The 12,688-nt window shown below is 37.8% G+C and overlaps 1 protein-coding gene and 2 long non-coding RNA genes across 4 annotated transcripts; 2 read left to right on the top strand and 1 right to left on the bottom strand.

The window, feature by feature from the left end:
- Positions 1-766: 766 nt before the first annotated feature.
- LOC120207438 (ubiquinone biosynthesis O-methyltransferase, mitochondrial-like) lies at positions 767-1,535 on the top strand. Its single transcript, XM_039206883.1, has 3 exons — positions 767-1,096; positions 1,185-1,274; positions 1,435-1,535. Coding segments are annotated over exons 1-3 (315 nt in total). The 5' UTR covers positions 767-872; the 3' UTR covers positions 1,436-1,535.
- A 7,853-nt stretch (positions 1,536-9,388) lies between these two features.
- Positions 9,389-11,214, top strand: LOC120207439. 2 transcript variants are annotated; one of them, XR_005524211.1, is made up of 6 exons: positions 9,389-9,513; positions 9,764-9,812; positions 10,372-10,421; positions 10,623-10,772; positions 10,925-11,005; positions 11,100-11,214. It is a non-coding gene; the product is annotated as an uncharacterized LOC120207439 (long non-coding RNA). The 2 variants fall into 2 exon arrangements; XR_005524210.1 differs by having other exon boundaries at positions 9,389-9,517.
- Positions 11,215-12,215: 1,001 nt separating this feature from the next.
- On the bottom strand, positions 12,216-12,688 carry LOC120207437. Its single transcript, XR_005524209.1, has 2 exons — positions 12,620-12,688; positions 12,216-12,479 (listed from the first exon to the last, which is right to left on the bottom strand). It is a non-coding gene; the product is annotated as an uncharacterized LOC120207437 (long non-coding RNA).

Raw genomic sequence — 12,688 nt, 5'->3', positions numbered from 1 at the left:
TTAATCAATTTTAGTACTTAAAATTTTTAATGTTTTTAAAACTATGCCTAACGTTTAGTTTTTATTTCATTTTAGTACATCGCCGTTAAAAACTTAACATGTTTAGCACCTAAGCTATTAGTTTTGGTTTGTTTTAGTACCTAAATTTTTAAATTTCTTTCAAAACTTAACATTAAATTTTGAACGTGGGTGCTAAAATGAAATAAAAACTAAAATTGTTAACCACAGTGTACTAAAATAAAATAAAAACTAAATATTAGGTATGGTTTTGAAAAAACGGAAAGTTTACTGCTAAAAAGGATAAAAACTAATAGTTTAGATACTAAATACGTAATTTATCCAAAACGTTTATTAGAAAACCTCTCGAGACACGCAGGTGACAGCTTTCTTTCTCCCTCACTCACACTGCAGATTAACTCAGCTGCTATCTATCAAAGGTAACATTGTTGTTTCTCTCTTACGCTCTTCTGATCTCAACAGTCACCGGAATTTTTTTTTTGAACAAGACGGTGATTTGAAGAGAAGAATGTGGATGCACATCTCTCATTATGTGTTTCCACTTCATATTTTATGGTTTTATGCTCTTTAGAATGACTGCGCCATCTTTCTTTTGTTTTGGTTCTCATGGGACTGGTTTTATTGAATTCCAACTTCAATGAAGCATTGTCCAGATATATTGAGGAATGTGGATACAAATAAAAAAAGATTAAATTAAATTAAATATATTCATTCGCATTGATGCCATGTTTTTATTCTGACAGTGGATCCCGAATCTGGATAGCAGAAGTTGAAACTTCCTTCTTTTTTTTTTGGATGAACGGAAACTGTTACAACCTATTCAAGCTCAATTTCCTGGAAACACCTATTCTCTAATGGCTTCTTCGAAGCTCCTCAGCCAATCTCGGTGGAACCGTTTCCTTCGGGGAAACCTTTCCAATGTCAGGCTCTTCTCTGATTTAGCTTCGCAACACCCTGTTTCTGAACATCACGACAATGTTGACCGCAAATCTAACAACAAGTTCAATAAGGCTTCTTCAACTCCCTCTTCGTTGAAGGAACCTGAACTAGCCAAGTTCGCTGCCATTGCCGATACTTGGTCAGTAAAAGAATTGGGATTATTTTTAGGTCAGTTCAACAAAGATTTTGAAATGCTCTACTATGTTGTTTTCTTCTATTACATGCAGGTGGGATTCTGAAGGACCGTTTAAACCATTGCATAAAATGAATCCTACCAGGCTTGCTTTCATCCGCTCTACTCTTTGTAGGCATTTCTGGTATGTGTGTTTCGAGAATATAAAATCTTTTACTGGCTGAATCTGTTTAGTTACTTTAGTAAGTATGTTTTGGGATACTGATATCGAGGTTTATTATGCTTATTAGGGAAATTTCAATTTGATCCCTAATTACATTTGTTTATGCTGTTTGTTATTATAGAAAGGATCCTCTCTCAGCTAGGCCCTTTGAAGGGTTAAGGATTGCTGATGTTGGTTGTGGTGGTGGTTTTCTCTCAGAGGTGTTTACGCATGTCCTCAATTGGAATACCGTTATCCTACGAGTATGGAATTACTTTGGGTCAATGTTTTTGGTTTTTGAAATACATCATCATACACCTGTTAAATTGTGTAACTGCTTAACTCTCGGCCTCCATGATTCCTTTGGAAATCGTTCCTCTCATTTGGAATGACAGGTTTATGTCTGAAACTTCTTTGTTATCTTGCCAAGTGTGTATAGCCACTGGTCTCTTGATGTTAGATCATAAATATTGAGATCAATGACAAACCTTTGCCACATAGGCATTATCTTGCATGCTCCACTAGAATGCTTTAAACGTGCTTTTTCAGTGTAGATTCTTATCATTGGTTACCTCTATTGGAACTGTTGCTGCTGGTATAAGTTCACAATTCACTTTACAAACTACCGTTGGACTCGGAAAATTATGAGTACTCCTCGTATTGATTAAAATTTGCAGCTTCCTTTTATTGATATTCCCCTCTTATTTTCATTGTTTGAGTTCCTTCCAAGCCCACATTAAATGTAACGATAGCTGCACATCAGTTTACACGTCCAGATCTTCTACTGTTGTCTCCAATTCACCTTCCTCTGTCTCTTTTGCAACAAGTTGCATTACATACATTTTTTTTTGCTTACAACTACGGTTAGGAGTGTATTTCTCATAAACAACCAGGATACTTATTAGTGGGGGAAAAGAAAACATTAATACCCAAATAAGCCCTTGATCTTTTACTTCGTGGAACTAAGGAAAGTTTTATTTCAATGTATTGTACCCATTAAATAAAAGATTGTTGAATATAGTCCAGTTATCAAATTATTAAAATAGTTTTTTCTAAAATAAGTCCTCATTCTGCTTTTTCTCTTCTCTCCTAGTAGACATTAAACAAACTAATAACAAAAAATGAGTGAGAGAGAGAAAAACGTAGAGAGAGAATTTTAAAAAAAAGTTAGTTCCCGATGAGTGTTGGTCGGCGTTTATCGACAACCTGAGTAGGAGGGTTTCTCGTCATACTCTTAAGGAATTATTCTTAGTCCATGGTCCGGTTATGAGAGTTTTCATTCCCAATCAAATTAGAAATCCTAAGTACAGATTTTCCACCTTTGCTTTTGTTCATTTTAAGAGGGAGGAAGATTTAAGGAGGGTTGTTGATGAGTTAAACGGGGTTGTGATTGATGGAAGGAAGATCTTAGTTAGTCCTGCCAGATTTAAGGATGATCGTTCAAGGTCAAGGGTGGTGCATACTTCTTCAAACGAGGCTTCTGGTCAGATTAATGCAGATTCTTCGAAATCAAGAGAAAGAGAAAATATTATCAGAAGTAGAAGGGACGATAGAACTTATAGGGATGCTCTGATGTCAAATGGGATTACAAGGGGGTACAAAGAACTATTGTCTGAGGATGTCCAAAGGAGGAATGTCAAGAAAAACATTATGGAGATGCATATTCCATCAGAAAGTGCCAATTGGGTGAAGAGGTCGTTAATAGGGATTATCAAATACTCGTTTCAAGTTGAGTTCATTCGGAATGCCTTATTTAAGGAAGGCTATAATGTTCAAATTGCTAGATGGGGTTATGTTTGGAACTCTTGCGTTTTAGTTCTCAATTCCCACGAGGAGATGCTGGATTTGTGGAGCAAAAAGGAAGAGGTTTTAAAACAGTGGTTTGAACGAGTGGAACCTTTACTGAATGAGGCCGGAGTTCCCATGGCCTTCTGTATGGCAGAATTAATAGGGGTTCCTTTGTTATGCTGGAATGAATCTTTCTTCGAGAAAATGGCTGGAGATGGGGCAAAGTGGTAGTATTCATGAGAGTACAAGGAAAAGAGAAGACCTTACAATGGCAAGAATTTTATTGAGAGTGGAAAGCCCCTTTGATGTTCCAGAGGTGATCACTCTTGGTTATGGAAGATCATTCAAAGTAAGTATTAAGATTGGATCAGCAAGTGAGTATTCAAGTTTTTCAGTAATTTTCCGGTGGAGGATTCCGATGAGGCATTTTCTGAAGAAATTAGGTCTGAGGAGGATGTAGACAGGTTGTTGTCAGATCATGGGGAAGGGGAGGCATGTGCAGCAAGGAAAAATCGTCTGTCAGTGGACAATTGGATTGAGCAGGGTGTGTTCAGTGGTTCTGGAGGAGTTAGTGAGACAGCTAGCAAGGCTTCCCTTAGATAGGAAAGGTATTAAATGTAGTCTGCCAGAAAGTCAAAAGGTTGGGAGTTTAAAAGTTGGTGAGTTTGCAGGTTTGGGGATTAGAAGTCAACATTTCGGCTGATGGGTCTCAGGCCCATTCTGAAGACTCTGGGCAGTCTGGGTCAAAAGATTTTTCGGGTTTCATTTCTGGGCCAGCATATATAGTTGATAAGTGTGGGGATTTTGTGGAGAACCTTAATTTAACAGGAAAAAACAGGAAAACGTTTAAAGTATTGGAGAAGAGCCCAATTACAGAGAAGGTGGTTAATGCAGAAATAGAGGCTGAAGAAGAAAGTTTAAGGTTGGTTGAATCGGTTACAACTAATTTAGGAAACATCTCAAGGGGGAGACAGTTACACCGTTCTAGAAGAAAGGTCTCATCTTAGAGTGAGGTGCTGGAAACTAGAAGTTTGAGCAGTTGCAAAAGGGTCTATAGCAGGTCGAGGGAAAGAAGATATTGGTATGGAGATTTGTTGAACTTTACGAATGAAATAGATGGCACCAAGGTTGGGCAGAGGAAGTTGGATGTGGACTCTAGCACTGCAAAACAGATTTGTTTTTCAACAGAGCTCATTGCTGATGGGAGTCTTCTTCCTAGCTTTGTTAATGGTCTTGGGGATGGGACCGTAGAGCGGGAGATTGAAGGTTACTGTTCTGAAGGTGAATGCTCAAGACCCAAATCTGGTTTGTTAATTAGAAGGAAGAGGAGAGCTAGAAGGATCCTGTTTCGAGAAGCTCTTGACCAGGTGAGCATTGATACAGCATCCTCCTCAGCTTTCTCGAGTTTATTGAAAGAAGCTGTAGAAACTTGGGAGGTTAGTAAGCTTTTGGGAGTATCTTTTAAGGAAGGGAAAGAAGCATTTTTGGAAAAAATCATAGCTTTAGAGAAAGGCTTGATTGGGATTAATCAAGGTTTGGTTGATTGAGGTTTTTGTTTGTACCTTGTTCCCTTTATGAAGATGTCAAAGTTAGTAATATGTTCATGGAATGTTAGGGGTCTGGGGAAAAATGAAAAAAAGAGGGCTGTTCAGAATTTAGTCACTAGCTTAAATCCTACTTTCCTTTGGTTGCAAGAAACTAAGACTGAAAAATTTAAGAGGTCTTTCTTTAGGAGAAGTGGGATTAATAAGCTTAAAGGAGTTTTGGAATCTCCTTCAGTTGGATCAGCGGGGGGCCTGTGTTGTTGGGATGACAATATCTTTGAGTTGGAGAGTCAGTTTATTAGTAGGAGATTTTATAGCTACCTTTGGTAAATTCCGGAATAAAAAACTTCAGTTGTGGTTTCATCAATGTATACGGTCCAGCAGTGGAGGAAGAGAAAGCTGGTTTTTTTGAAGAATTAAGCAGTTTTCTTAGTGGACAGAATTTTCCCGTTTGTGTGGGAGGGGACTTCAATGTTTATTTACAAGAAAATGAGAAGATGGGCAGAGGCCAAAGTAGGAGCTCAATGGAGATCTTTAATGACTTCATTCTTCATACGGGCTTAATTGATCTTCCTATGAATGGGGGAAGGTTCACTTGGTGTAATAACCAAGAGAATCCCACGTTTGTAAGATTAGATCGTTTTTTGGTTGACAGTCAATTTCTAGCGTTATTTCCAGACATTTTACAGTCTCTTCTACCAAGATCATTGTCAGATCACAATGCCATAATTCTTGTGAATAAAGGAGTGGACTGGGGTCAAAAACCGTTTAGAATGTTCAACTATTTGATGGATGAGGAGGGTTTTGAGGATATGGTTATTTCTTCTATTCAGAGTTCTAAGAAAAGTCAGAAGAAGGCAGGTGCTTTTAGTCTTTTAAGGAGTGCCAAACATGCAATTAAAAAGTGGTCTGGAAACAGAGATAAGTATCCAGGAGACTTGATTTTTGAGTTAGATAAGAAAATTTCGAAGATAGAGGCTGATATTCAACAAAAGCAGGGTGCTGTCAATAGTGAGGTATTAACTGAGTTGAATAATTGTAGATCAGAATTGTGGAAGCTGCACAAGATCCAAGAGCAGATTTGGTTTCAGTATTCGAGATCTAAATGGATTGAAGACGGGGATCGCAACACTAAATACTTCCATACCTGTGCTACGGTTAGGAAGAAGAGGAATGCACTGGTGGCACTTAATTTAGAGGAGAAATAGTTGAAGACCCAATTGCTATTAAGGACATTTGTGAAGGATTATTTTTTAAGATCTACAATAACCGATCTACTCTAGAAATTGATGAATTAAATCTGGATTTTTCCAGAATTTCTTTGGAGCAATCAGTTCTTAGAGCAGGAATTTTCAGAGGAGGAAGTTTGGGATGTTGTGAAGTCTTGTGGAAGTAACAAAGCTCCGGGTCCTGATGGCTTTATATGGGTTTTTTCAAGAGGTTTTGGCAGGTCCTTAAGGAAGATATTATGATCTTCTTTAAGAAGTTTTACTTGGGGAAGGATGGGAACATGGAATAAATCACACTTTCATCACTCTTATTCCGAAAATTTCAAACATTGGCGGTTTGGACGATTTTAGACCTATTAGCTTAGTTGGTGGTTGTACAAGATCCTCTCTAAATGTCTGTCAAGGAGACTTAGGAGCTGCATTTCAGATTTGATCAGTCCATGTCAATTCGCTTTTATTCCCGGTCGACAAATCTTGGATTGTTCCCTATAGCCAATGAAGGGATTGACTTTTGGAAGAAGAATGGTTTAAAAGGATGTGTTTTTAAAGCTGATTTCAAGAAGGCATATGATACTCTTGACTGGCCTATTTTGTTCAGAATTATGAAGGAAATGGGATTTGGTTCTAGATGGATAGGGTGGATTTCGAAGTGCATCACTTCAGCAACTGTTTCAGTCTTGGTGAATGGGGTTCCAACCGAGGAAATCCCAATGGCTAAGGGTCTTCGTCAAGGCTGTTCTTTGTCTCCGTTGTTGTTTAATATAGTTGGGGAACTATTGAATTTATTGATACTTAAAGCTGTTTCAGGGGGTCTCTTTTCGAGTTTGATGATTAGAAATGAGGAGAAGAATTTTAATTTAACACATCTAATTTGCTGACGACCTTATAATTTTCTGTGTGCGTCGAAAAAACAGATCTTGAATGTGAAGAGGGTGCTTCGAGTGTTTGAGATTATTTCTGGACTTCAGTTGAACTTGAAGAAGTGCAAATTGTTTGGGGTGAATTTAAGGGAAGAGGAAATTAAGGATTGGGCAGCTACGATTGGATGTTCAGTGGGTTATTTTCCCTCTGAATATTTGGGACTCCCTCTTGGTCCACACAGGAACTACATTCTGTGGGATCCAGTGGTTCAAAGCTTCAATAAGAGGTTAGCAGGCTGGAAAGGCTCTTCTTTGTCACTGGCGGGCAGGCTGGTTTTGATTAAATCAGTCCTATGTTCACTTCCTATATACTATTTGTCATTATTTAAGGTTCCAGCTTCAGTATACAAGACCCTAAACTCTATTATGTCAAATTTTTTATGGGGTGGAGGAGGTGGGAGGAAGAAAATCCATTGGGTAAGCTGGTCCAGCGTGTGTAAACCGAAAATTGAAGGAGGCTTGGGAGTTCCTAATATAAATACGATGAATAGGGCTTTATTGGAAAAGTGGGCTTGGAGGTTTGCTATTGAGAGGAAGGCGATTTGGAGGGAAATGATTTGCACTAAATACAAAATGGATTCTTCATTGATGCAGCTTGATAGTAAGGTTTCTCCTAAATTTTCTTGGATATGGAGATCTTTGGTGAATAATCATTTTAAAGCTGATTCGATGGGCTGTAGTATCAGAAGCAATTATAGCTACAAAATTGGCAATGGGAGGAATATTCGGTTTTGGCAAGACAATTGGGCATTGGATCATCCTTTGATGGTCATGTTCCCTAGACTATTCTCTATTGCAGTGAACAAAACTGGAAGATTATTTTAGTTTGGGGATCACAGTTCTGGGGGCTGGTTTTGGAACGTCCAGTTGAGAAGGAAGTTGAATGACTGGGAATTTGAACAATGGTCAAACTTGATGGCTGTTATTTCAGATTTTTCTGTTTCTACTGATGCTGTTGATGGAATGTTGTGGAAGGGGAATGGAGAAGGGGTTTCAATGTTAAATCATGTGCCAATCTATATTATTCGGGTTTCTGATTTGGAGGAAGCTAATTTTTGGAAATCTATTGTTTGGAGGGGCCTGCTGCCTCCAAGAGTGGAGACTTTTCTTTGGCAAGTATCTTAAAGAAGCTGGCAGTGAAGACAGCTCTGGTTAAGAGAGGTGTTCAGGGCATAAATGATTCTATGTGTCCTTTTTGTAATCTAGAAGAAGAGTCTTCATCTCATCTATTTTTTTCCTGTTCGGTTGTTTGGCCAATATGGACTAAATTCATGGGTTATTGGAATTTTCAGTCTGTTTTTCATGAAGATGCAAAAATTCCTAGTAGCATGGACTAACTTAAAGACCACTCTCTGATGTGGTCATTTATCCCTGGAGTGGTCTTATAGACAATATGGAAAAAAGGAATTATATAGTGTTTGAAGGAGGGAAGTTTGATCGAGCAGAATATTCTATCTAGCTAGGTGCAGGCTTGCTTCATGGTTTCTAGCTAGGGAAACTCAGATTTCTATTTCCAAGGATGCTCTTATTGCCGACCCGTCCTTAGTGGATTCTTGCTCGTCTCATACTAATCGGATTTCAACTAAGGTTCCTTGGTCCCCTCCTCCAAAGGGTTTTATTAAACTTAATGTGGATGCGGCTACTTCTAGTGATTGGAAAAGGAGTGGTTTAGGTGGTGTTCTGAAAGATAGTTCTGGTTCGATTCTTGGCTCCTTCAAAGACCCTGCTGGTCCGGGACCTCCAACTTTGATGGAATTGAAAGCTATCCTAAAGGGGTTATTTTATTATGAATCTATTCGACACAGATTTAAAGAGAGATTGATTATCGAGAGTAATAGTAAGGTGGCAATTGGTTGGGTCAAGGATGTTGGTTCTTGTCCTGTCGTTTATGTTCAAGTTGTTAAGGAAATTATTCAAAAGCTTAGTGTTTATGAAGGTCTTATTAGATGGGTTAGTAGAACAGCCAATATAGAGGCGGATGTTCTAGCTAAGGCTGGTATTGGTTGAGTATTATGTTCTGTTAAGGGCTGGTTCTTTTTGGCTTTTTATCTCTGGAGGGAGATTAGACTTTGTATTACTTTGTAATGTTTTAGATTAATGAACTCCTAGGGCACTCTTTTCCTCCTTCCGCTGATTAAGGAACTATTTTCAAGTTCCGTTAATCATGAAGGGGGTTTTTAGTGAGGCCTACTATTCCTATAAAAAAAAACATTAAACAAACTGATAAAGTTAGATTTGCTATTTTTCTGGTACTCATTATATTCTTTTTCCTCTCAGCCATTGGCTCGAATGGGAGCAACTGTCACTGGAATTGATGCAGTAGAGAAAAACATCAAGATTGCTCGCCTAAGCATTTCTACATCTTGGATGACGGTGTTACATTTCATGATTTTCTTATCACTAGAAATATTCCTGTTTTTGCACCAGTATTTCTTCCATTCATGTTTGCCTAAGCATTTCTACATCTTGGATGATTTCAGTAATAACTGCACCTGGGGTTAAAAGAAAGATGATAATTATTTGGTTATTAATGATGACCCTATTTTACGCCTGCATTTTGAAGATACTGAGTTGTCTCGAGGATTTTTACTTGCATTTTGTCTTTGAAACTGTAGCTTGTACTTCTAAAAGAATATGGTCAAATAGGATTGTGATATTTTATCAAGCATGGCGTACTTTATATGAAAACTTGAAATGGAAAGCTCTTACCTGGTTCTACTTTGGAACAACTAGCTAGTTGGTAGGTGATTGAATATTTTGGCACATATTCTCATAGTTCATTAATTGTTCCTTGTGTTATTTGAATTTCTTGGCAGTAGGCACTGCATATTGTTTTTCATATTCAAATTCCTTTTATTTATTAATTGTAGACATTTGATTCCTGCTTCTAATTTGATTAAGATGAATCCTCTTATATGGATACTATTGCCCCAAATAAGTTTACAGTTGAGTGCCTGAACTTGGATTTTTTGATATGCTTGCTTCTACAGAATTTGGACCCAACAACTTCAAGTATCGAATACTGTTGTACAACTGCAGGTACATTCTGAGCTTAATTTTTCTTCTGTAGGTTAATCTCTCTGCTAATCTAGATCTGTAATTAGTTGGAATGAGAAATACTTTGTGTTTTTTCTTTTTCAAACTTTTAAATCTTTTAGTAGTGACATTTATGGATGAGTGGCAGTGGAGGACAAATTATTTGATGGGTTGCTTCTGACACTGAATTCGGTTGAGATGTGAATGAGAACATGCAGCCAAATCTAATAGTACTCGTTGCAAATAAACTCATCGTGTTAGAACTGCCATGTGTAAAATTCTCTTCAAAGTAGCCCTTTACTAGGAACTTGATGTTGCTGGGTTAACTATCAAAGTGCAAATAACAGGGAAAAATATCATGTGTACTTTGGTAGCTCTAAATGTTTGCCTTTATAATTGACGTCGATAAAGTTTATTAACTGTGTCACATTTTACGCGCTCGTGCATGGACGATTTTGAATTAGTTGAACAATTGTAGCTGTTCCTCTTTTCTGTCCTTCCATGAGTTTGTTTGGTGTTTCTTTTTAGTGGTTAGCTTATGTGGATACATTTTCACGAACAGAAAAGCTGGCTGACGAACAAAGAAAGTTTGATGCAGTGATTGCTTTAGAGGTATGCCCCCTCTCTCTCTGGACAACAACTACATCTATCTCCCTCTCCATTTGTCTCTACAGGTTGTCTAAAGAATGCTATTATTATGATCTACATTGTTTTTACCATGGCATAACAAATTTTTGCTGAGACAGATTTATGATGTAATTTTAATCATCATAAATCTGTCTTTCCCCCCTCTTTTGGTCAATTTTACTTAAGGTGATTGAACACGTAGCAAATCCTGCCGAGTTCTGCAAATCTCTCTCGGCTTTAACTGCTCATGAAGGAGCTACGGTGGTTTCAACAATTAACCGCTCTATGAGGTCATATGCAACTGCCATTGTTGCAGCAGAGTACCTGCTACATTGGGTATGGTTTTTTCCATCTTTCAAGTACAACACTTGAAAGGCACGCATTCCCGTTTCATAATTCTAAAACACAGTCAGTTCTAAGTTTTGTTTTGTCTATTTGCGGTCGCCGTTTACGTATACGTTCATAATATGTCGCATGATTTTATGCAGCTTCCTAAAGGCACGCATCAATGGTCAAGTTTCCTTACCCCAGAAGAACTGACCATGATTTTAAAGCGAGCTTCGATCGATGTAAGAAAACAAATCAATCACTTCGATATCCGAAATTGAACTCTAACTGCGTTACTACGACTAACGTTGTGGTGCAATGTGGTTGGATGTATAGGTGAAAGAGATGGCCGGATTTGTGTTCAACCCCATAACACGGAGATGGTCTCCGTCAGACGATACTAGTGTGAATTTTATTGCTTTTTGTACTAAAGAAGAATAGGGTTGTTATGGTGTTGGGTTAAATTGGAAGAATATTGATTTGAAAAATGAAATTATGAAATAAGGTGAATTCTGCCGTGTTTGGTAAAAGTCGTCAACAGATGAAGACGATACTGGCAAAATCATCCGCACTGGTAAAAATAATTTTTTAACGATAGACACCTAAAAGTGTAACCAAGAGAACATCAGACATATTTTTCAACGAAAAATTATTTACACACCAAAAGTCAATTAGAAGTATAATTTAATCACTTAAAGTTGTATTAAACCTTTTTTACATATGTATTAGAGTTTCATTTTAGCCATTGTATTTGTAATTTCCTTTCACTTTAGCCCTTTTATTTTTAATTTCCTTCCAATTAAAGGCTCAACAGATGACTGGATGATCCATGCCGTTATAACGCGAGTAACACACGACCGTTTTAGATATGCACCGGTAGAACAATAGCCGAAAAATTTATACACGATGTACAAGAATTAATCAACATTGTCGTGTCAAATAATCTGTTAACTTTGTTCATTATAAAACAAGAAGAATCCCCTTAAAGGAAGCTCACCTTCGAAGCATAGTTCGTCGAAACCCCTCGAGAAAGATCGAGGAAAGAATATGAATGGTTAGCTTTGAAGAAAGTGGTGAGAATACATTAGTAGATGATGACAAGAGTGACCTTTTAGCGATAACAACCAGCCTCGCCAAACATAAGGCGAAAAGGATCTTGATGGATAACACGATGGAGTTGCACTAGGACACTTTCCATAGAATGTGATAAGAGAGGCAACCATTGAGAAAAGATGGTCCACATCAACCTACTGAGGTCATTCTAGATACGTTTTTACAAGAACTAAAGAATGCCGCCGCACCGTAAACAGATTTTCAAAAAAGAAAACAATTTGGGAAGTCGGTATAGGTATATGTGGACATGCTGGTGAAATGAACTTCCATATTTTAAATTCTATGCGCATCAATTTCACATCCGCAGAGGATAGTAAATGTAATAAAACTTGAATCTGAAAAAAAACAGATCGGATATCGAAAAGTACCTAAATCCACATAAAAGATGCCATGACATCCCGGTTAGGCTTCGTCAATCTCACCATTCATATGCAACAATCAATCCTTGGGGGCAAGGCAATGTATGCTCATACAACCTAATTATGATTACCCTTAGAATATGAATAATAACATTCACACGACTTTGTAATCCCCTGTAATCAACTTTGTCCTCTGTGAGAACTTGGGAGCAGCTCCACCTCGCAGAGGAATGATGTTCACAACCTGCACCAATCTCTCTTAATAAAATGTATTACAGGGTTTAGCTATGCAATTTAGCCGACGGAGAGGCATAAATTACTGAAAAATATGATCCAACCACGAGATAAAATCAACAAAAGAAAAGGTAAAATGGCATATCATACCTTCAGGTCACTGTATGTACTAGTGGCTGAAAATTCGACAGAAATGGGGAAGAACGCTGACGAGTCAGC

This window comes from Hibiscus syriacus, unplaced genomic scaffold (assembly GCF_006381635.1).
Source record: "Hibiscus syriacus cultivar Baekdansim isolate YM2019G1 unplaced genomic scaffold, ASM638163v2 tig00014773_pilon, whole genome shotgun sequence".
NCBI classification, from domain to species: domain Eukaryota; kingdom Viridiplantae; phylum Streptophyta; class Magnoliopsida; order Malvales; family Malvaceae; genus Hibiscus; species Hibiscus syriacus.
The sequence above is the reverse complement of the archived record's forward strand: the minus strand, read 5'-3'. Positions and strand labels throughout refer to the sequence as shown.

Coding starts and splice junctions, on each gene's coding strand:
- LOC120207438 (XM_039206883.1), top strand. CDS start 873: ATGGCTTCTTCGAAGCTCCTCAGCCAATCTCGGTGGAACCGTTTCCTT. Junction 1,097..1,184: donor GCTGCCATTGCCGATACTTG/GTCAGTAAAAGA, acceptor TATTACATGCAG/GTGGGATTCTGAAGGACCGT.